At 41.4% G+C, this 25462-nt stretch overlaps 1 protein-coding gene across 1 annotated transcript in view; it reads left to right on the top strand.

Moving 5' to 3' along the window:
* MARCHF11 (membrane associated ring-CH-type finger 11) overlaps positions 1-25462 on the top strand; it is a 119489-nt gene that overhangs the window by 82099 nt on the left and 11928 nt on the right. The window contains exon 3 of the mRNA XM_059061942.2: positions 15940-16132. Within this exon, the coding sequence (XP_058917925.1) occupies positions 15940-16132 (193 nt within the window). The remainder of the gene's footprint in view (positions 1-15939; positions 16133-25462) is intronic.

Genomic DNA, 25462 nt, shown 5'->3' with positions numbered 1-25462 from the left:
GCCCAGATTTAGGCTTTATTTATTTTAGTGGGGAGGCACATTTAATATTGTTGTAGCTATTTAGTAATTTATTAATTATTTGGGGATACAGGTTGTCTTATTTCACTGTTTGCAAAGCATGCTTAGTTTCAGTCATTCATTCCTGCTTCCAATTACAAAACTTTTGTCAAAGAAGTTTGTTGAAGAATAAATTGTTGTTTAATAGGGATATAACCTCCTAAAAAGCAATAATGTGGTAATCTAATTTCCAAACAAAATCAATGGTACTTCCCTCAAGCCCTTCTCTTTTCTCTAAACCACTTAGTTTATTTTTTTTCACTCTAAGCATTTCTTGGGGAAGGGAAAGCTCTAGAAAAGCTGCCTTCACATCTCCTGTCAGATAAATCCTGTTTATAAGTAAAATGGCTTAAAAGTTAGTTCAGCTGTCATATGAATAATTTCATATTCATTCCTTCTGTAATGTGCATCATTTTGGAATGTTTTTCAGGATAGACAGAGATTTCCTAAGAAGAAGTACAGGGGCAGCTTTGTAAAACATCTGACCTGCAACCAGGTCCCTGGCCAGGGTCGAGGGTCCTCCCCGAGCTGCCTCTGACATTGAGGGTCATGGGGCAGGTGGTTTCTGCCACTATCATAAGTAACGGGCTGTCTCCGTGGGACTGGTGAGAAAGAATTAAGAGTGAATAGTACAGGGCTTCCCTGGTGGCACAGTGGTTGAGAATCCGCCTGCCGATGCAGGAGACACGGGTTCGTGCCCCGGTCCAGGAAGATCCCACGTGCCGCGGAGCAACTAAGCCCGTGAGCCATGGCCGCTAGGCCTGCGCGTCCGGAGTGTGCTCTGCAACGGGAGAGGCCACAACAGTGAGAGGCCCGCGTACTGCAAAAAAAAAAAAAAAAAAAAAAAAAAGAGTGAATAGTACAGTGGCCCATAGGAGGGAGAAGATGACCCAGTGTGAGACAGGGAGAGGTTTCGGGATGAGTTCTGAGGCGTCGTGGCAGAGTAACGGGATGGCTGGGTCAGTGCCAGTGGTCATGCTGCTGTCCCGCCAGCCAGCTCGTGGCCTTGCCCAGCAGCTTACTTCTCTACTTGGACCACTCTTTCCCCTTCCGTAAAATAAAGGGCCTCTGAAGAGCTTTCTGCCTCCTTCCAAATGTGTTTTTATGAGGACAGGTTATCAGATATGTATGTTCACGTCTGGAATAGGCTGATGTCTCTCCCCAGCAGAGGCATTTTTTTTCCATCCGTGCCCATCATTTCTCTCAGAACCAGACTGATTTTGCTTTTCTCTCTTATCTGAAGAGCTATTCATTCTCCAGAACAGCACAATCATTTAGTTTGTAAGGTAGCTTCCCTCTCTGATTTGCCTAATCCGGAAGGTGTCAAAATATTAGAATTATCCTAACATTTCTGAATAGCTTTCTTCCAATTCCTAATCAAAAACAGAAAAGGCCAGCTGCTTTTACCAATCCGGGTTATTTCAGTGAATGGAGACACAGTGCAGGATGACCATACAGTTATTGATGTTATAGTGACCTTGGCTGTGGCCTTGGATGAGGGTAGCTCAGTCTGTCTGTCCATCTATCCATTTGTCCATCCATCCATTTATCTGCGTATCACCCATCCACCCACCCATCTATCCTCCCTTCCTCCCTCTCTCCCTCCCTCGTTTCTTTCCATGCATCCCTATCTATCTATCCCATGTTATAAAGAAATCTTTCCTTAAGCAACATGCTTTTCCTTCCTTTATCAATGCTTCATTGAATCACCTATCATTCATTTAAAAAATTAGCATCCTGTGTTACTGTATAGCTGTAGCTTATTTCATGCAGGATCACAAGGAATTTGAATTTGTTTTTAATTAGGCACCTTGAACATATCAACATATTAGCCACCATCTGACATTATCCTCCCTGCACTGTTTCTCATGCATTTTCTGGCTGAGTCACCATGTAAGCAGTTTGCTGGCTGGTGAGATGACCCGTGACACACTTTGGACATCACTGCTGTTAGGTTTCCCAGGAAATTAAGTGCAATTATCTTGAAAAGAATCAGGCTCTTTCCCCCTCATTTTTTTTTAAAGATAAGCATGCTTTAAGTTCAGAAGAGAGTACAACTAAAACAGCCACAATCCAAACACAGCATCTATTTTAGTCTTACGTGTGATAGACTGGGGTTTCTTGACCTTGGCACTATCGACATTTGGGGCCTGGTTGAGAACTAGACTAGAAAGTTACAGTGACTTTGGGGTCCTTTCCTGCTGTCAAAACAAATCACTCACATAAAGAGATAAAGCAAAACTAAGTCTCCTTCACTGACCCAATGTGAGTTCTGTTGACGTGCCAGGCACTGTACCAAGTAACAAGACTCAGTCAGACATCCATAAGGGCCCAGCCCTGCCTGCACAGAGCTCACAGTGAGCTCAGGAAAGCAGGTGCGTGAACAGATAATCATATATCAGTGTGACTTAATAGGGAGAAAGTTAGTCATGTTGCTAGATGTTCTGCATCTGTCAGATTGTTCTCTCTCACTTATCGCTTCTCACATGGTTCCTCGGGGGTTCTGCAGACACAGCCCTACTTTAAATTGGGCACCACAGAAACATCCCTCGTTCATTTCCCCACCTTGGAGCCTTGCTCAGGTCACTCCTGCCTGGAAGGTCTTAATCTCCGACTTGTACGTCTCCATATGCTCCCTGCCATTCATGGGCAGGCCAGTCTCCTCCAGGAAGCCATTCTAGATTGCTTGAGTTTGTATTGATGTCTGCCCACCAATCTCCCATTATGAAACTCGCAGTCTCTTCTGCACAGTTTGTGGCTTAACTGCATTATTTGATCCCTCTCTGTTTCCCATGTATTGGTCTCATCACTCAAGTAGATTATGGGCTATTTGAGGTGGAAACGAGGTCTTATACTGGAATATTTACATTAATGGTCGAAGAAGTCACTGTTTGACTGCTGTTGGCTTGCAAAACTAGGTGTAGGAATTGAACTCAAATCTATTAGAAAAGATGAGTGAAAGATTAAATGAAATTAAAGCAAAACCTGTAGCCAAAGAGTGAGAGCTGCTTGGTCTTCTGTCTGGCACGTTCTTTTCTGCCTAATGAACCTCTGCTGATGCTTCCAAACCCCAGAGCACATCACCTCCTTCGTTATGCTTTTGTGGCTCCCTATGATGAAGGGTGTCTGCTCTGCACTTGGAGAACGCTGTGTGCACAGAGGTGGTTGCTGGGAGATCCCCTGCGGGCACCTGTCATGTGTCTCTTGCTCACTGGACACTCAGGTATCCAGAACAGGGGCTGACATGTCTCACAGTAGTGTCTCATCCTGTACTTCTGCCTGGCCTGGCAGATAGCAGGTTCTCAAATAGAATGTGAACAAATGACCTCAAGTTTAAGCAAAGGGAAGTTCTCTTTAGTGAGGAAAAGCTTCTTCTTTATTATTCCTATCAAACCTTTATGATGGGAAAACTGCAAGACAGTGAGGAATTTCAGGAACTAGTAGGAAGCATTCGTCTGTTTGTTTTGTTCGAGATATTGCTCAAAGTAAAGAGTAAAATATGAGAAGATATCATAGCGACTCTCCCCACCACTCGCCTCCCCCTCACTGGTGATTAATGAGTAGCCAAATCTTGCTTGAGGAATTTATAGTTTCCTATGTCAGTGGAAAGGATTTTTTGCACTCAAGCAAAGTGTTATGTTAACCGTGGCAGGATGTCAGGAAATGGGTCACGGTTTGAGGTGTATCTGGGAGCTGGGTGGGGTAGCCGTCCCCAGACACACTGGTGATCGTTCTCCATCCGACTTCATCTAGAAACATCTAAAGGTGGAGGGCTCAGGGTGTCCCTATCTCAGAGAAGTTTTCAACTAAGGCTCTTTTGCCTTTGGAATAATAGTTATAGCTCCCTGAGCACCGGCTATGTACCCAGGCACTGTGGCATGTGTGACGGGACTAGGAAGCATCCTGTTACCTTCAGACCTCGTTCTTTCTTGTGCTTATCTAACAGCCGTTGCCTGATGGGATACAGTACAACTCCACAGCCAATCCCGGAAGCCCCTCATGAGCTGGCCTGCACCGCTTGCCAACATGAATTCTACTCGCCAGTGATAATAAAAATCTCACTGTTTCCAAAATATACTAGCTCCTTTGCACATGCTTCTTTTTGCCTACCCTTCCCATCTCTCTGCCAAATCTTTAGCATACTTTCTTTCCACCAAGCCCCCCCCCCTTTTTTTTTTGCGGTATGCAGGCCTCTCGCTGTTGTGGCCTCTCCCATTGAGGAGCACAGGCTCCGGACGCACAGGCTCAGCGGCCACGGCTCACGGGCCCAGCCGCTCCGCGGCACGTGGGATCTTCCCGGACCGGGGCACGAACCCGTGTCTCCTGCATCGGCAGGCGGACTCTCAACCACTGCGCCACCAGGGAAGCCCAAGCCCTTTTTTTTAACCTAACCTTTAAAACTCAGCTCACTTGTCCTGGAAACCTTATGTATTTCTTTTTCTATTTGTGAGTGATCCCATGAGAAAAAGACTTTTTCCTCAGTCTAGTGCCTTCTGAAGGGCCTGGCACATACCAGGCTGCCAGTAAGTATGTATATGTTGAATGAACAACATACACACGTCAGAAATTCAAAGGCGGCAGAATTCCGTGCACCTTTGCGTTGGTGGTGTCATCCCACAGTGAGACTTCTCTAACCAAGAACTGAGGCAAAGCCCGGTTTCACGCAGTAGACACTGCACGTTCAATGCTCAGTTTGACGGGCTCTGTCCTCCCTGTTACTGATTCACCAGCTTCATTTTCTTACAGCCACTGGTTCAGAGTCTAGAAACCGGTTAAGGAAGGAGAGCTAGGCATGGAGGTGTCGGTGCACAATTATTCTGAGACAACTATGTCAGATGTCACTTTAGAGTGAAGAACACTGAGGTCCTTATGAGAAGAATAACTCACTTGGTCAAAGGGCCAATTCATAGCTGTCTGTCTGAACCGGCACAGCACACTGCCTCTCCGTAGCCAAGGAAAACCGCTAGGTACAGACTCTGCATCAGTTACACAGAACAGGTGACCTCGACTCATGCTATGGTCCTTAATTACCAAGTGTGCTCTTCTGACCACGAGGAGAATACACAGTGTTTGGTCTTGTCGATGAAAATAATAAATAATCTATGTTAGGAATAGAAAAGAGTTTATTTGAGACAAACTGAGGACTAGATCCCGGGAGACACCCTCTCATATAACTCCAGGGAACTGCTCCAGAGAAGCTTGGTTTTCAGCACAGTTTTATATCTTGTCAGAAGAAAAAACATGAAACAAGTCAGGGATACATTCCTTCAAGGTTTCAAGAAAAACAGACCAGCATATACACAGCCAGACAGTATGGCCTTGGCACCTGGGAAGACAGTCTTATTATCAAAGAAGTACCAGCATTGGCATCCAAGAAGGGAGGCATTTAAACTTTATTTTTAATCTGGACATTCTTTACTTCTGGTCAATGCACCCTTTTCTTTAATAATTAAAGCAGGTGTACAATGTATATTTGATGGGCCACAAACAGAATGTTTTAGTTAGCATAAAATTCATGTTAACTCATGTATAAGCCAGAACGATTTCACCGTATCTCAATATGTGAAAATTTCTTTGATCAGTCCGCATGAACTGAGTATTTCAAATGGGAAGGTTGTCGCTTTCCATGAAAATTCTGTTCCAAAAACAAGGTTGAAAACAGTTAACAGCCCATTGAGAGTTTTAATAAGCTCCTTTAGCAAAGGTAGCTCTCAACTCCTTGTGGAGAGAACAAATAAATACGATTATGACCACTTACTAATTACTTAGAGATCCCCTGGGGAACTTGTGTTCAAACAACATTAATACCAAATACTGAGAAGAATATTGAAACAAAAATGCATTACATGCAGAGGTACACTTTTAATTCATATGGGACAAAATCTGGTTACTGAGATTAACTATATTAGACAGTTGACACTTGGGGCAAATTGCCCTGGTTTGAAATAATGGATAGCACCTGCTTTTGTTGCAAGAAAGAATTAACAGAGAGGGAAAGTGCAGTATAAGCTCTTGAACACTGAAGAGCTAAAGTGTATTTTTATGTCAACATTTAGACTGTTAAATCTGGATCAACATGCCCTTGAAAAGTATGGAAATCTGTAGCAATCAAAACAAACAAAGAGATTACATTGCGAAATGAGATATGGATGGTTTTGAAAGAATTAGGAGAAAAAACTGGAGGAATAAATACGCTTTTTCTTAAGTGAGACCCAGAATTATGGTACGCTCGCGTAGACTCCACACTCTATAGTTGCTAAAATAATGCCTGCTTTACAGATAGTTCAGAAAGCTGTTGCTCCTGTCAATACTCAGTCACTTGCGAGATTTTTCTCAGTGAGGCAAAGCCTTCCAACTGAGGATACTCCTCCCTTATGAGAAAACGTCACACCCTCTACTCCTTTGATCTGCTATCTTCCTGTACGTCTGGAGACAGACAGATAGGATAGTCTTCGGGACTCAGCCTCCTATTTCCAAAGACTTGGGATCTGGATAAGGGACAACTTTTGTTAGAAGGGTTTTTCTGGGCAGATATTTTTTGAGAAGGCTCATCTCTCATGTGTAATTGGCGTCCTGGGCCCTGGCTGTTCACAGATATTTCTCCTGTTGAGCATCCCTCCCTACTCCATGTCCATTTGTTTTTCCAATACTATTTTCCTTCTGTTTTAACTTTAAACTGCTAGTCTTGGTGCCCACTTAGTGACCAAACTTTCACTTTGGAATTTTCTCACATCCTGGAATTGCATTTTCAAACTTTCCAAGCTTATCTGATCACTCTGGCCCAGCCCTGAATTCTTGGTCCCTTTGCTGTTCCATGTGGCCTCAGGTCAGTTTAACCTTTGTCCTGATTCACCCATGACTTTATTCTCCGGGGCTTAAAGTCCATGGGCAGCCTTGCCTATTCATGTGTCCACCCCGTTGTCATGAGGAAAGCTGGGAAGGCTCTCAATACCGGAGGGAAGTCTTCTTAGAGGCTGTCTTCTCTCTGAGGTTTCCTTCCTAGGGGAAGAACATTTCTCTCCTACTGCATAATCTTAGGACCCAGGCACACAGTTCTGGACACTCATCCCAGGAACCCCCAAGGTGACCCTCACCTCAAGGCACTCAGTTTCTTCTCCCTGAGCTACAAACCAGGCTGAGCCTAGCTCCATAGACCTGGGACATGGCTTATCACACCTCTTGGGATTTCCATGTTTCTGGAAGAAGACATTTTATTGATGTTCTGGATCCTGTACAATAATAAGAACCCCTCGCAACATTCCCTAGTACACATGGGAAGCTGCCCACCCACCTTTCTGCTTTTCTCTTGGTCACAGGATCTAGTTCCAGTCGTTTTAATGAAACAAAGCAGTGATCTGTGGCCAAGACACTGTCCCTCCAAGGATATGCATTGCTAACAGCCAAGCGAGTGATAGTAAAGATTGTTCCCCACAAGAAAGTGGTTCAGAGGGCTTTCTCCTGCCGAATTCTTATGGAAATTGCAGCTAACAAACGGAGATAACTTTTTCTTCTTTAACCTCTGTGAGTTAAAATTAGAGCAATAATGTCAACTGACTGATGATCATTCTAAATGAGTGATTTCTTTTTGGAAAATGTAAACAACAAGAAACATTTGTTTTTCTGATACTGTTTTCCTTCTGTTTTAACTTTAAAAGTTAAATTTGAAGAATTGAATGGTTATTTGAAAAATAGTGGGTCTTCTAATTCATAAGTGTCGTTTATCTAGGTCTTCTTTAATTTCTTTCAGCAATAATTTGTAGATTGTCCATTAAAAATTTTAGTCCTAAGTAATTTCTGATTTATGGTGTTTTTATGTAGTATTATTTTTGTAATTTTGTTTTCCACCTTCTTGCTGCTGCTGTTTAAATCCAATTGATCTTTGTTTATTAACCTTGTATTTTGATGCTTTGCTAAATTAACTTCCTAATTCTGTTAGGTTTTCTTGTCGCTTCCCTAGGATTTTCTACATAGATAATCATAACATCTACAAATAGAGCCAATTTTATACTTCTTCCTTTACAATGTTTATACTTTTTTTTTTTTTGCCCTATTCCATTGGCTAGGACATCAATTAGGTATTGAATAGAAATAATAGGGATAGATATCTTTGTCTCATTCCTGATCTTGGTAGGGGGGATGCATTTCCCCACCACCACCATTAAATATGATCCTAGCTTTAAGTGTTTTGTAGATGCCCTTTTCAGGTTAGAAAGTTTTTTTTCCGTTCCTAGTTCTCATCGTGAATGGGTATTTTTCATATAGTTTTACCACATCCACTGAGAGGATCTTTTTCTCTTTTAGTTTATGATCAATTACATTGATTGATTTTTTAAAATTAATTTTTAGTGGAGTGCAGTTGCTTTACAATGTTGTGTTAGTCTCTGCTGTACAGCAAAGTGAATCAGTTTTATGTATAAATATATCCCCTCTTTTTTAGATTTCCTTCCCATTTAGGTCACCACAGAGCGCTGAGTAGAGTTCTCTGTGCTATACAGTAGGTTCTCATGAGTTATCTATTTTTTTTAACATCTTTATCGGAGTATAATTGCTTTACAATGGTGTGTTTGTTAGTTTCTGCTTTATAACAAAGTAAATCAGCTATACATATATCCCCATATCCCCTCCCTCTTACGTCTCCCTCCCACCCTCCCTATCCCACCCCTCTATCTCCCTGTGCTATGCGGCTGCTTCCCACTAGCTATCTCTTTTACATTTGGTAGTGTATATAAGTCCATGCCACTCTCTCACTTCGTCCCAGCTTACCCTTCCCCCTCCCCGTGTCCTCAAGTCCATTCTCTAGTAGGTCTGCGTCTTTATTCCCATTTTTTTTTTAAGACATTGACTGATATTTGAACGTTATATTAACCTTACATTCCTAGGATAAACTCCACTCACTCGTGCTGCGTTATTATTTTTATATATTGATGGATTTGATTTGCTAATATTTTGTAGAGGATTTTTTTTTTCACCTATGCTTATAAGGAATATGGCCCGAAATTATTTTTTTCTTGTAATGTTTTTGTCAGGTTTGGGTATCTGGTTTATGCTGACCTCATAAAATGAGTTGGGAAATATTCTGTCCTCCTTTATTTTCTGAAAGAGTATATGTTAAATTGACATTGTGTTTTCTAAATGTTTGATAAAATTCTCCAGTGAAACCATCTGGTCCTGGAGGTGTTTGTTCATTTGTTTGTGGAAGGCTTTTGATTAAAACTTCAATTTCTTTTATATAGCATTATTCTATACATTCTGTTTCTTCTTGAGTCAGTTTTGATAAGTTGTGTTTTTCAGAGAACTTGTCTCTTTCATCTGTATAATTGAATTCATTAGCATACAGCTGTTTATAATATTCTTTTACTTCTCTTTTCATCTGTAGGATCCGTCATCATATCCTCTCTTTCGTTTCTTGGTTAGCCTTGCTAGTTTTACCAATTTTATTAACATTTAAAAGAAGCAGTTTCATGTTTCCCTAACTGTTTTCTCTAGGTTGTTTAGATTTCACCTTTCTCGGACAAAGCAAATTTCTTTTGTCTGACTTTTGTCTCATGTCTGATAAGTTTACGAAAATGCTTTTCTCGCAGAGAAGACACATATTAAACCATGAAATCACTTTTAATATGCAGCCTATAAATACAACTCTACAAAGAATGGGCATATAATTAACTGAATGTCTTACCCGCATGTCAAACTGATTACACATTGAGATGTTTTCTGCCAGCATTTCACATCCCAACTTTAGTGGTTCAATTTATACACCATCTAAAGATGACTGAAAATAGGTCTCAGCTAAATTCATTTTTCGGAAGAGAACACTTCTTAAGAGGAGGTGTTCTCTGCTGACACTAGTGAGTAAGCCCACCTGTCACACTGCAGTGCTATAAATCATTGTACTACAAATCTATTAGCTAAGATTCACACCTGGCCTACCTTGTAAAAACAAAGATAAAACAGTGCTTCAGACTGAGTGATTGAATGCATGCTGAAAGATCTGCTTTCTCTGAGTTCAGCCTCATTCCCTCTGAGCACGTGTTTTTTTCAGGGAGGAAATTGATTCTAAATTGAGAAGCTGCATCAACTCTTTCCGACAACGGGATGACAGGAGCATCTTTCTAAATAGCTTCCTGGAGGCCTGATGGAGTGCCCTCCTTTCTCTGGTTCTTATCTTACTGGCTAGAAGTGATTTATACAAGGGGAAGACTTGGTCTTGTCGTGGCTTGGACTCCCATCGTTTCTTTAAAGAAAATTCCGAGCTTTTTCTTCTATCCTTTTCTGTCTGAAGGCAGTAATAAACCTGTGATATCATTTCATTGGTAAGGGCCACAGTTAGTGCCATGGTTTCAGAGCAGTCTGTGGTAATTACTGGGGTACTCATCCAGTTTCACATGAAGTGCGCTACACCAACGTGGACCTTCACACACACAGTGGTGCCCAATTTGGGGCCACACACGTTGTATCTTTCCAGGGCTGATGGACCTTACTTGGTGCATCTCTGAACAGTCATATATAAAGAGAATATTAAATAATTTCCAATATGAGTTCATTTAATTCCCTCCAAACTTCACTAAAATTAAAGAAGTATAACTCCTTGAGGGTGTTATCTTTCTGTTAAAATACTTATTTAATAAACTGCAGCTTTCAGACTCAAGAAGTAGGTGAGGATGCCAGTTGGGAAGTTATAGGTCAGATTTAGTCGGTACTCTGCTGAGCTGCGTTTTGCATTTGTTGACTTTTTTTCACCCCTACAGCTACCTTTTAGATAGGTGTAACTGTGTCCTTTTTGGTTTTGCTTTTAGATGTAAAATGTGTCCACTTAAGTAGGCAGAGAGAAGGTGTGAAGGGCAGACGTTATGCAGAGAGAAGGACAGTTAGAAAGAACTTAGGCTTTGGAAACAGATCTGAGTTTAACTCCTCACTTCTCTACTCACTGGTGGTTTAGCCAGAGCTGAACTTTATCTTGTAGGCAGTGATAGAATGGATGTGTGGAGAGAACGTTACTCTGCCAATCAGATAGGTGATGGAAACTAAAATCAGGATATGGTGTATTTAAAGCATTGACTAGGTGTGTTCAGCTGTTTGGTGAACATAAGGGGAGGTGAGACTCAGCTTGTGCTATCATGGTATGCAGTCCATGGACAACAGGGAGAGAAACAACTATCTGGGATTCCAGTGAAAGAAGTACACACTAAGCAGAAGTATACATAGTGGATGGTAGGGTCCCTAAGGAGGATTTCTGCTTAGAAAAGAAGGGGCAGGAGGGGGACAGCTTTTTAGAAGAGCTGGCATCATAGCCAGTTATGGACGGATGAGAGATTTCATCGGGTGAGAACGTGCTCAAAGGCAGAGAGGGACCAAAGCACCCGGCATTTGGGAGAATACAAAGAATCAGATGAAGCTGAATTGAGGAGTGTACCTCTGTCTCTCCTCCCTCCCTTCCTTTTTTCCTTTCTTCCTTCTTTCCTTCCTTCCTTCCTTCTTTCTTTCCCTTCATCCTTCCAGCTTTCTTCTTCTCTCCTCTCTTCCTTGTGATATTCCTACATCCCTTTTTTTCATCCTTCCTGCAGCAGTTATGTGCCAGGCACTGGGAATATGTGTTGAACCAAATATTTAGCCTCCTTGATGGAGCTTGGAGTCCAGCCCAACAGGGGCAGCTTTTCTTTCACTAGGAATGTAGACTGGGGAGTTACATAGAGGACCGGCGAGTGACTCACAGCTGGACATCCAGCTAGAAAGCTATTTCAGTAGACCAGAGAAGACGGACTGGAAGCTTTTGTCAGGAAATTGCCATGGCACTGAAATGATGCGGGGGGGGGGGGTGTATGCAATTAATTGTTAACAGAGCTCAGTGGAATCCTTACACAGAATAGTATAAGGGTGAAGAGCATGAACCTAGAAGTCAGACTATCTGTGTTTAGATCTCAACTCCAGTCCTTACTAGGTGTTTAACCTTGGGCAAATTGTTTAACTTATCTCTGCTTGTTTCCGCATCTGTAAAATGGGATTATAATAGTACCTCCCTCCTAAGTTGTTGTGGGAATTGAATGAGTTAGTACTTATGACTTAGAAAAGTGCCTGGCACACATTAGCCCTAGATAAATACAGGCTGTGAATATTAAATTACTTCTTCTAGTACGCAAAATTAGAATGAACTTCCCAAAGAGGAACCAATTGGGCCCATTTTTTCTAGAAACAATAGGTTCAATAGTTGTGTAGAAGTGAACAGCCTTTTAGGGCTATAAAAGAGTTACACATATTCACATATTATGGAAAGAAAGAAAATAATAGCAATTATTGGCTCTAAGCCAATCTGGTTATTGTTATATTACTTTCCAAATATGGGAAGAAATTTAAATGAAAAAATATATATATATACTTAAATATCAAGTTTTAGAGGAGAAAAGTGTGCTCAGCAGTTGACAAATTTTGTTCAAGATTCAGAAGTGCTTTACAAACTGAAATTCAGACCTTGCATACCACTGGGGTAGAGAGAGAAGACCCAAGACACTCATCTTCTGTTTTTATTGTCCAAGCAAATGGTCCATTAACACAGCTCCTTTAGGCTGAGCCTGGTAGATGATGTGTGTCTTCCAGGGCAAGGATGCTAGGTGGGTGTTTCCCAGTGGTAGGAAGCAGCATTATTTTTCCTAGGGGAAGAATGTGAGCAATCGCACTCTTCGGCACACGACGGTAAAAATAAGAGAGCAGTATATAGTGAGAAAAGAAATGATCGAGATGTTATCAGTGTTCAAAGGGAAATCCCTAAGTTCCTAACTGGTTTAATAAACTTTGCTTCAATAACAGTTTGTCCTCATTAGCTATTCAGTGACATGGTATTAATTTTAGGGTTCATCAGTAGGTGAAGAATATCCATGCACTTTCAGACACATTTGCACATGTGCATTATTAGCAAAGTGACATAAAACCAAAATTTTAAGGGGCTCATTATAGATTTTAAACAGTTTATCCTTCTTTAAAAGTAAACTTCAGAATTCCCAAATTACTTCTTATATCCATGACAAAAAATAATTTCTATGATAATCGTAAATAATTGAGCCTCCCAGTGTATTGTAATCAAGAGTTGTTCTTTTTTCCCTAGCTTTCTGACATAATTTTAAACACATTCATTTCAAACGACCAGGCATTTGAATTTTAAACCATTTTAAATCTGGTAACACCAAACAAGTGTGAAGCGTTGATGTTTCTTTTTTTTTTTTATTAAAGTACAGTTGATTTACAATGTTGTGTTAGTTCCAGGTATACAGCAGAGTGATTCAGTTATATAATATATATTATATGTATTCTTTTTCAGACGCTTTTCCCTTATAGGTTGTTACAAAATATTGAGTAGAGTTCCCTGTGCTCTACAGTAGGTCCTTGTTGCTTATCTGTTTTATATATAGTCGTGTGTGTATATTTTAATCCCAACATCCTAATTTATCCCTCCCCCACCTTTCCTCTTTGCTAACCATGTTTGTTTGCTATGTCTGTGGGTCTATTTCTGCTTTGTATTCCTTTTTTTTTTTTTTTTTGAGATTCCACGTATAAGCTGTGTCATATGTTCCTTATTCCTAGTAAGTCTGTCCCTTTGCTCATTCACCTTCCTTGTCAAGGAAGCGCTGACCCTCATGTGTGGGAAGCCTGCCACCTGAGCATGGCCTGCCGGTGCTGGCAGTCATGCTGACTCTGAGACCAAAGCCACCAGTTTCCTTGTCCCAGGACACACCACAGCACCATAAAGCTATACCCACCAGTTCACCCAAATCCGAGCGCCTACTGGGGTCCACCGTGTTGTTACTGAATTGGCATGCAGGCAGCCTGGATCAACTAATTAATCAATAAGCCTAACTGAAGCTAAATACAATTAATTATACAATATTGAGCTGTCCACATTTAACTCCGCTAAAATCACATAATGAATCTGGAACATAAAGGGATCCTGGCAAAAGGAAAATAGATTTCAGTATGTAACACGCATTCCTGGTGAATCCTCTTCACTCATTTTGGATTACCCGACTTCTGTGTTTCAGGCATATGGATTTTGAAACAGGTAGCACATCATGGGAAAATCAAACACACACACATGCACACAAGTTGGACACCATTGCCTCATGGATTTAAAACGATGATTTGCTTTCATCTATTTGATGTGATTAATAAATTGACAAAGGCTAACACAGTGCCTACAGACATGATAGCATCCATCTAGGACGGATATTAGGTGGAAGTCGTTTTCTATATCATCTACCATGTTGTCGTATTTAATGCAGATTTTAATGAGCATCAGAACTAAACAAGACCACAGACATGGACACTTCACGCTTGTCTGGTGACACCAAATTTAAAGTGGTTTAAAATTCAAATGCCTAGTCATTTGAAGTTAATGTGTTTAAAATTATGTCAGGATGCTAGTAAAAAAAACCTTCAGATATGTGCTTGAAATACAACATTGATTCATTTGTAATGATAAAATAATATTGACTAGTTCAGTTATTATTCATGCAAAATTGTAAAAGCGAGAATCACTTTTCAATCAATGAATCTTAGCATTAAAATGGTGAGAAATACCTTTCTTATAGAATCTACAACCCTTGTCATTTGGTTCTGTTTTTTTTTAAGAGAAACATGAAGTAAATGACCTGAGAGAATGAAATATTTCAAATGCATTTTGATATTTAATCTTTAACAAGTATAGAATTTAGAACCTTGCAGCTAAGAATCTGCAAGGCTCAAAGCATATTTAAAATCATTATATGTTGATTCTTTATGATGAGAGACAGAGGCAGTGAGGGAGAGAGGGAATTCATGAGTAGTGATAGACCCCTGTCTGGGGAGGCACATATTCAGACTCCCAGGTAAGTAAAGAGGGTAAGGAAATATCAGATTCACCCAATGGATGCTGACTGTTCAAGTTTGTTTTTTCAAGGTTATTTAAGCTGTTCAGGGATTCTGCTGACAAGCCACATGTTGCAGCAGCCATAACTCTCACACACAGGGAGATTGTGCAGGTTGTTTTGAGTTTCATTGTTTACTGGCAGACTATAACAGAAATTCTAGTTTTGTTTCTGTCTCAGCAATGCGAAAGTGAGAACCTGACTAATTAATTCTCTCAAGCCGATAACACCCTTGAAAGATTTTTCATCATTTATACTATAAACCCTCTCAAACGTTGATGCTTCAGACACCAAATTACTTTCTCCATTGAATGGTGTGTGCTTACACAGTTTGTGAGTTTCAAAGATACTCCTTCAAGTACAAATTCTAAATCTTGACAAGAATGGCTTCATGGATTACTCATTAGATAATGAATGGCCAGTAATATCTGAGCATATGAAATGTACCAGTAACATACAATGTTCTAGTTCCCTTATAATTATTTCAGTGTGTTAAATGACTTTTTCACGGATGTTCTAATATAGATTATTTATTTGCTTTTTACATTTTTTCATTAAAAAAGAGATAATTCCCTTTTTTTTTTGCAGTAGCCAAATGCGTTAAGAGCAAAATTAATTTCCCAATAGAAGAGTCCTCGCCATATTTCTTCAGAGTGTATTTAATTTCATGCACATGTGAAAGATGATAATGTGATTCCCAGGCACTAAACATTCCTCAGCCATTCACACTCAGTGTGGTTATCTGGAATAAAACTAGATTAACCTTGTAGAATGGTGAATTACTGAAAATAATGAAGTAGAGGCCATTCATTAATCTTTATCTGCTTGTCTATTTTTTATAGCCTGGATGAAATGGAAAAATTCGTTTTGGGGCCGATCAGGTTGAAAAGGGTCTAACATGAAGAGAAACATGGGGCTGAAAATGTTTTTTTTTTTTTTTCTTTTTCAATTATACACAGCACCTTTTTCTTACATGCCTCTGTTTTTCTTTTAGTGGCAAAGCATTTCTATAACACTGGTTGAGAAAGTTCAGATGATTGCTGTAATCCTAGGATCCCTGTTCTTAATAGCGAGCGTGACCTGGCTCCTCTGGTCAGCCTTCAGCCCCTATGCAGTGTGGCAGAGGAAGGACATCCTTTTTCAAATCTGCTATGGAATGTATGGTTTTATGGATCTAGTGTGCATAGGTAAGATCATGACCTTCAACGTTAACCAACTGTCAGTAATCCATTTCTTGCAGCTCTTACGTTTTCATCAGTTGGATCTAACACAGAATGCTGTGGTTCACGTGATCTTGGTTATCCAGCTCGTTGACTATCTGGGCCGTCACAATCTCGCCACTTTTCTCCAAAAGCGTAGCATCTCTATTCTCAAGTAGTCTGAAAAAATGAACAGGATAAGGCCCGTTTAAAGTGATCTATTTTGCAACACAAAGAAGGAGGAGTTGAAGAGATTATTCGGGGTGGGTGATAGAAGGATAGTCATTTATCTCTAAGGGATAGGAGCAAATAAATACCCCTCACAAAGCGGGGAAAGCTCTGACTAGCGCCAATGGCGACATTGGACATCTGGGGAGAGCGCTGATAACCTGGAGATCTTACATGGTGGTGTGGTGACTCCGAGGGCATAAAGGGCCCCTTGGAAGGGTAAGGACTTGGGGACACTTTTCCTTGCTGTCCTGTGCCTCTTTGTTTCACTTATTAAATTCAGTGGCTTAGAAGAGAAATAAAGGATAGAACATTTTAGCTCAAATAGACCGTACAAAGAAGGTTCCGTATGTGTCTCACTTAACCAATCTCGTTTCCCTTATACCATGAGACAATGGAGGTTGATTCAATTCATGCAGCATCTACCCAGTGTGTGTGAGGTGCCACAGGCATTGTGATGGTAACCAGTTGGCAATAGGAGATGGGGATGGAGAGAGGCAGCACCTTATCCAGGAGATTCCCTGCTCTGATGTGGTTTACAGCTTAAAGGATGTAAAAAGAGCCGAGGGAGGCAGCCGGGGTTTGCAAAGAATGGTCCAAGGACCACCCATGGCCGCAACATCTGCAGTGCTTTTTTGAGAAATGCACATTCTCAGGACCCACCCTAGATCCGCCGAATCAGAAACTTCCGGGTCCCCCCCTCCCCAGCAGTCTGTGTTCACAAGCTCGCCATGGTGCGACGAAGCTTGAGAGCCACTGATTTCAGGGAACTGATTCTCAACCTGGGATCAAGTGCCTTGGTTTGTAACGCTGGCCTCTGCTTGGATAGATCAACTTCGTCTCTCCATATGCCTCTTCTCTCACCTATAAAAATGGGAATAAGCATCCCTAGCACACAAGCTTAAAGGAAATAACTATTATAAAATAATTAGGCTATTAACTGGAAATTGTAGATTCAGAGTATTTAAATAAGGCACAAACATTGAAATACTTTAAACCACCTAAATTAAAGCCTCTACTCACTAGACCCTTAATTTAACTAGCAGTTTTAATAGTCTCATTTTTTCTAAAAGAACTCTATACATTTAAAAAATATGATCAGCTTGGATTTCACCTCCTTTTCTTCTTTCCTCTCTTGTTATAAGTCTTATAATATAAGACTAATAGAAAGAAATGTATAAAATTTCAGGCCAGAAAAGAAAAAAGAAGGGAGGGAAATGTCATGAATAATATGTAAACTGAACAGATGTTGCCTGAATAATTGAGCTAATCATGTATATGAACAATTTGCATTAAATGTGACAATGCATATGTAAGCATTTGGAAATTCTAAATCTCTATACAAATATAGTCTCTGGGATATTGCTCTAAATTAAGAAGGATTACAAAATTGTTCTACAAATCCCTCAGCAAATTCAGAAATAGTGTTTATTCTATATTTCAACATAAAAGTTATAAAATGTGGTGTTCCACTGATATTAAAAGGGGAGATGAAAAGCAAAAGAGCCATTAGGCTCCCAATCCAACCTGAAGGGAAAAAAATTCCAGTTGACTTTATTACAGCACTGAAAAGGGCCATGTATTTCTTGGTTAGGAAATCATTTTCTTGAATTCCACAGCCTGCATTTAATGCTGAGTTATTATATCTTAAATTTTCACTGTTAATGCCAGTCTTTTAATCAAGATTATTAGGATTCTGGTTTTAAGAGCACATACGTATAAACTAATGATCTCTTTGACAATGTATGACGTCTTTGGGCCTCCCTTTTGAAATTTGGGTGTTTGCCCCTTTTGTAAAGTCAAGTTTCTTAGGAACAAAAACCAATTGACATTTTCCTGAATAAGCTTTGGAGAGTGGATTTTTATCTAAGTTTTAAATATTGACAATACTTTTCATTGTCTTTTTGTTCATTAAATCAAAATCCCATCATACAATAGTTTATGTATATCTTGAAAAATATGAAGGAATTCAGATTGAACAACAGTGCTCATTTCATTTGGCAATCTCATTAATTAGCCTGTTTGGACCCAGAGAAAATCTTATTTTTTTTTTCCCAAGAAATTGAGAAACCACTATAGTCAGAAAGCAAATACATGTAGGCTACCAACAGCCAACTGGATCATAGCAGGTAATAGCTCCTGCTAGCATTTTGAATTAATTTAAATGTCTTCTAATTAAATGTAGACAGTAGCAAAGTAGATTACATTGATTATACCTCAGATACCCCTGGTTGCAAGAGCAGAGTCAGAGTCAGAGTGAAAAGCAGGCTTTTCAACTTTGAGTCGATTTGTTCAGCTCAGTTCAATGAACTTTGTATGTGTCAAACACAGTGCTGGGGATGCAACTGAGAGTCGGTCACTTTCCTGTGCCCCTAAGAGCTCCCGGCCACAAGAGCAGGACAGACGTGGAAATAACTAGAAGTCAGCTGGCTGTGCAGAGTGATGGATGTGTGCACAGGAGATGGTAGCTGGACGAAGCGGGGGGAGATTGATGCCGGCTGTTTTATGCAGGGAGGGAACGTTTTCAGGCAGATTTCATGGGGGGAGTGATAGCCAAGCGAGCTGATGGATGAAGAGATGCTGGCAAGTGGGGAGATGACCCCGCTGTCCATCCACTGGAGGATGTAAGATTGGCTCCCCAGACAGAGGGCTTTCAAGTAGTTGGAAACATTCCCGTATTCCTCTTCATCCAAGCTTTCCAAACTTGTTTGTACCTAAACGAGAAGGAGCAGATTGACAGCTTCATAAATGTTCTTCTTAAAAAAGAACCCTGCAAATCCATAGAAGATTATTGCAGAATTTAAAAAAATGTTGTAATCCAGCCAGTGTATGTAATGTTTAGGAAGAGATTTTTATTGGATTGTTAAATAGAAAAGTAAAGATTTGTAGAAAATTTATTTACTTGGGGAAATTTACTTCTTTCCAGGCAAAGTAAATTTGTTTGTTGCTTTCATTTATTTTTATGGAAAACATTTTCTGCTTTCCCAAGATCCAGTTTCTTCTTCCTATTAAAGTTTGAATTATCCCAAGGGTCTAGGTATCATTATTGTTCCAACACGTAGATCAGGGCTGTCCAACAGAACTTTCTGCGGTGATGAAAATGTTGTATATCTGTGTTGTCCAATACCATGGACACTAGCTACATCCAGCTGTTGAGCACTTGAAATGTAGTTAGTGAGAATGAGAAACTGAATCTTAAATTTAATTTTATTTAAATTAATTTAACTTTAACTCAGTCACATGTGGCTAGCGGCTACCATATTGGACAGATTTTCTAGATGATGGAATGGTAAAAGTGTGAGGGTTTGATGAACAAGTTTCACCTTGTCTATATAAACAGGCTGTCTTTCCTAAATGATAAAGTAACTCTGTTCCATGAGAGATGAATAAAGTGAAAATGAGTTCAAGAGGATTAGGAGAAGGGTATTAAAGGTGAGAGGGTGGTGGTCAAGAGATAAACAGAGAGCTGTAACAGGGAGACGTCATAAGGAAATGGAAGTACAAAGAGATATAACTTTGTGTTATGTTTGTGGAGCTCTTTTAAATATTTACATAGATGGCATTCAGACTATGGTTGTGCACCAGGAAAACTAATATAAAGGATTTAAATCACCAAGATGTGGTAGCCCAGGGTCAGCAATTTAGGGAGAAGTAATAATCACAGCAGGCCTGCATTGGCTCCCTAAGGAGATTTGCACAGTGGACAAAGAAAATTAGCAAACTTAGAAATGAAAAGCAAATGCCTGGCGGAAGGCTCCGGGCGCAGGACCTGGGTCTCAGCTCCACACTTTGCACGTAAAACACTTCCATCGGCCGTGTAACTCAAGGGAAGCTTGGGCCATGAGAGGAATACGTTTATGAATGACTCACAGAAATGAGGGACTAAGTAAGACTCGGCCATAAGGACGGGGAGTCATTTGGTTACCTCGCCTCTGCAAGGTGAGGGCAGTTTCCCAAGTCTCGTCAGCGTCTGGCAGAACCTCATGAGGTGAGTTCAGTCTCTTTGTAGAAGCAAAAAACTAAAACAAAAACCCTACTATGTTAGTGGGATTCCCGAAACAGAGGTCGCAGTGCTTACACCTAATCGCATTAACACTCCAAGTTAGTGCCAAAACCACGTCGGGAAAATATTTGTATCTTCCCTGGGATGATAAGGGAAGGAACTGGTTATGGCTACAAAATTTAAAAACTTGAATTACTTTTGTTCTTTTAAAAGATTTTCTTAATCGTCCGCACAGTATAAATGTATGCCTATTCAAATTTAAAAATATTTTGTGTCTACCATTGTGAAATACGTAACGTTTTTAAAAAGACGATTTCCCTCACACTGCCCTTTTGTTATGTCACTTCCTTTGCGGAAATGTCCCCTGTCAACATTTGGATGTGTATCCTCCGGATCTTTCTCAGTTTGCTTTTTGACATTTGCCGTTTGTAGTTTGGACTACATTTAACCCCGTTCTAGTGGTTTTCTTAAAAATCCATTCTATGACAATTTAGGTGTGTGGGGCAGTTTTATCTAAGACAGTAAGAGTGGGCCTTGCTGCTACGCAGCTCACCTGCCTGGCATCTTTGGGGGGCACCAGGGATGCCATGTGAAGCTTTCAAAAGCAGGACGGCATAAACAATCGTCTTATACTTTATCTCATTATTTCAAAAGCGCCCTGAGAGGTACTTCTGGTTGCTGCTGGTTTCCTCTCTCTCTCTCTGTGTGTGTGTGTGTGTGTGTGTGTGTGTGTGTGTGTGTGTGTGTGTGTGTACCTCTTCTGTTCTGCATGCTTGCACTTGAATTTGAGAAATAGAATAATCAGGAGATCCAGCAATAACAGAATCGGTACTTTAGCCACAGAGCCATGCGACAGAGGGAAGCGATTTTTCTTAAAGCAATTTCAGGGAGCATTTACTACACGAAAAGAAGAGATTGAAAAGTGAAATCCCCTCAGTGTCAACAGTATAATAGGTAGAGGAAACTGACCCCAGAGCTCCTGAACATGGCGGCGAAGCCAGGGGTTTTGAGAGGTAGTGATCTGAATCCCCCCTGCTGGATTTTATTTTCTAAAAGAGTCAGTGCAGTGTTTATAGCGCAGATCCAGTATCTCAGTATGGTATCCAAAAGTAAACTGAGATATACTAGGACGAGGATCTGATCAAAGTTTCTTCTTTCTGTATCAATTATAGTCGATATTGAAGAATGCTTCTTCTGCAGAAATCTCATACCCTTCAACATGAAGTTTCCTTTTCCTAAGATTCAAATCTAAATAATTTTTTTTAAATTCAGATAAATTCTTATATATATATATCATGGCCCTTTTGAAAATCTGTTTTTCACAGTTGGTAATATATCTAGCTAAAGCTACTTGGGCACATGTAACAAAACTATTTAAAGTTACCAGTTGGTAACTTTTATTCATATTTCATTATAGAACTTTAGAACAATAAATAGATAAATACAACCTATTCCTGTGGTTTTGGATTGATGATATAACACCTATATTTACTTTTTTAAAGACACAGTAATTCTCTCTTGCTTCTGGTATTGCTTTACTTTGCTATTTTTTTCTCCAGATAGAGCAGCTAACAGTAACACATGATTTAACGTTTTATTGATGTGAAATGTAAAGTGTACATTTTCTTTTTTTTTTTGATATTATATGAGGAAAGGTGAAGAAGTTTGACAAAGAATTTCAGGGCAGTCAGAGTCTTGGTTACCACAAATGAGTCCTTGCCACGGAGGATGACCAGTTGTCTATTGAATGCCAGGCTTATTTCCGCCTAAAATGGTGCGTTTAGGTCATCTTCCTTCCTGTGGCTCATTTTCAACACGTATAACCCAAAGCATAAGAAAGTGAATCAACTAAGGGAAGAGAATTCTAATGCATTCCAAGCAAAATATAAACGACATTGAAGCCATCCCCTGTTTAAAACTGTCCATGCTCGCTGGCATTTCCCAGCATGATTCAGAAGGTGACAATATTTCTCAAAGTATTTTAGGTGAAAAACATATTTTCCGAAAGAAATAAAAATTGGAATTGAAACATGCGATACTTTAGAGCAGAGGAAAATGGGTTTGCTGGGGAGCGCCCCCAGAGGGCTTCTGCTTCTTACCTTGTCACATACGCTCATTACCAGACAGATGTGTGATTGAAAGGACAGCAGCTGGCGAGATGTATAAAAAGTTCAGCTCCCGGGTCGTGACAGAGAGATAGCATTTTTTTTTTTTTTTTTTTTTTTTTTGCGGTACGCGGGCCTCTCACTGTTGTGGCCTCTCCCGTTGCGGAGCACAGGCTCCGGACGCGCAGGCGCAGCGGCCATGGCTCACGGGCCCAGCCGCTCCGCGGCACGTGGGATCCTCCCGGACCGGGGCTCGAACCCGCGTCCCCTGCATCGACAGGCGGATTCTCAACCACTGCGCCACCAGGGAAGCCCGAGATGGCATTTTTTTTAAGCTGCAGTATATTTATGGGCAAATGTAAACGTTATCAGTTAGTCCCAGGAGAAAAATGTAAAATTACCGAGACAACACTCAAGTTCACCACACTCTCTAGGGCCTGTGGGGCGCTCTCCTTCACAGAGGGCGTGGTGGGCGTCGGACAGACGTCTCAGCCCTCCCAGGGGACAGCCTAGACCACGGAGTCAGACCAGTGTGACCTGACATGGGGCGTCTCCGCATCGAAGAGAATTTCTCTCTGGGAAGTGGGGACACCGCTTCTCAGGGCCGCCAGATGGTACAGCGCCAACTCATTTAAAGTTGTCAGGGAGTTTGAGCGTAAGATTTCAAATCTACGTAAAGTAGATTTTTCTGGTGGGCGGAGCCCATCTTTCATCACACTCCACCCCCTTCCACCCCAGTCACCGCCACTACGACCAAGTTTGGGGTCTGAGCACCTGGGATCACTCAGGAAAACGGAGCTGGTACGTCAGTAGGTCCACATTCGGCCACGGAGGGGAGGCGGGGGGCTGGCGGGGGAGACGCAGAAGACTGCTTGAGTGCGTGGGTGGCGCTTTAGGTTGCAGCGAATGATGGGAGGTGTTGTTGCCCTTGTCTCACTCTGCGTTTCATAGGAAGCACGGATGTGGGTGAGTCTGCGTGAATCATACGGTGTGAGCAAAAAGCAGCTCAGCTTGAACAGTGCCTGGCGTGATAACTGGGGAAGTCGATCAGCGCGGTGTTTCTCTTTTGAATCGTCCTATCACAGTTCCCTCCAGACGCGAGAGGACTGTCAGCCACCTCTGCTCCACTTCCTGCTTCTATTTCCTGATCTATAATTTGATCGGGGACCAGCGTCCCTCCAGCGTGTCAATTTGGCCACTTGGGAGACCCTTGCCCAGCCGCTGGACAGAGACCTTCTAGTCTGGCCCAGAGCCCCTCGGGGTTTCCCTTCAAACCTCCTCCCAGGCGAGGACTGGGCTGGGAGGTGGCCGCGCTGGTTGGTCTGTCATCCTTGCAGCCAGGCCCGTTACCGGATTCGAATGCTCTCCTGGCTTGTTTGGAATCATTCCTTACAGCAGAATTCCTTTACAAGCACAGATCATTATTTCCGGATCTCAGAACGTATTAGCGTGCTTGACGCCCCAGGAAATGCCCCAGCTTCACTTAGAATCTAGCCAGGCCCCTTGGACGGAGAGGCAGGGTGGGCCCTTGTAATCAACATCGTTAGAGAAAGAACACATCTTTACCCTTGATATGCTTTGAGAAGCAGGCCGTTATTATCTCTTGACTCTGGAAGTACAAATTATAGGCCTTGATCACACTGGTGTTTACCAATTTTTCAAAAGATTATTATCATAGTTTGTCATTAGTGGTATTGCTGCCTTGAAAACCCCAGGAGAGAAAGTAGAAAGGAACTTGCTTTTGTTACTTGTCCTCAAGGCTGTGCCTGAAATGGTCTCTCAAAGTGAGTTAACTCTTTAGGCCTCCTCCTGGGGGAGAAAACCCAACCCCAAACTTTCCCCTCTTGTGACCGTGTACAGTTCAAGTTCTTTTGGAGAAACATGGACATGATTAGCCGAGCAGCAGACCAGATATATTGTTATTGTTGACTTTTGTTTCCTCCTTAGGAAATAGTGTGAATCTCTCAGCCTGTCTCAGTTGGGGAAGTTTAGCCAAATAAGTATTAATCATCTATTGGGCCAACATTCATTGGGTATTTATTGTGTCCCAATAATAAAGTACAGGATAGAAATACAAATAGTTCACAGTCTGCTGCCTGTTTTTGTATAATCCATGATCTAAGAATGATTTTGAAATGGTCAAACAAGCATTAAAAGAAGAATATTATTTCACTGCATGTGAAAATTATATCAAATATAAATTTCAGTGGCCATAAAAAAAGTTTTCTTGGAACCCAGTCATATCCATTCACTGAGGTGTTGTCAGTGAGTGCTTGCAGCCTCATCAAAGAGGGACCATGATGTGTGCATGACCTACAATATTTACTCTCTGGGCCTTTGCAGAAAAGCTTTTGGAATATAGCATCCTCCCTGCTCTCCAGCTGCTGGCAAGAGACAGTCAGGGAAATAAGCAATTAAAATCCAACGTGGAAAGTGCCAGGAGAGAAATATATGTGAGTGTAGGTGGGGGAAGGTTAATCATACTTAGGGCTGGAAAGTTGAGCTGGGGATTTATAGCTGGTGGTTGAAAGCAGCGTCTGCGAGGGCAAGTGATTCGGGTGATCCGAGCGGCGGTTTGAGGTGCACAGAGAGACGCAGCGCAGGCAGCGGGGAGTGTGGCCACAGGAGGAGAGAGTGGGGGCGGGCGAGGCGAGGAAGGGACTGGGGGCCCAGGAGCAAGTGGCCAACAGCGCCAGATGCCTTAGCAAGAGGAGGTGAAATCAAAACCCAACGTATCACAGGGTCTGGCGATAGGGGGTTCGGTGGATAGACACAAGATTGCTGAGAATGGCTGGGGTACGCAGAAGCGGCTCAGAATGTAGGTTTATAAGTGTTGGCTGAAGAGGGGCACAGTTAAATGAGGGTGGAATCGGGGGGGCGGGTAGAACTGAGGAAAGTTCCTGTGTATTTGTTTTAATGGTGGAGCGAGGTTTGAGCACAATGCTGAGAAGACAGACCCAGAAGAAATCAGAAGGCCGATTG

This window comes from Kogia breviceps, chromosome 4 (genome assembly GCF_026419965.1).
Source record: "Kogia breviceps isolate mKogBre1 chromosome 4, mKogBre1 haplotype 1, whole genome shotgun sequence".
In the NCBI taxonomy this organism is placed as follows: Eukaryota; Metazoa; Chordata; class Mammalia; order Artiodactyla; family Physeteridae; genus Kogia; species Kogia breviceps.
This window is presented reverse-complemented; position numbering and strand designations above follow the sequence as displayed.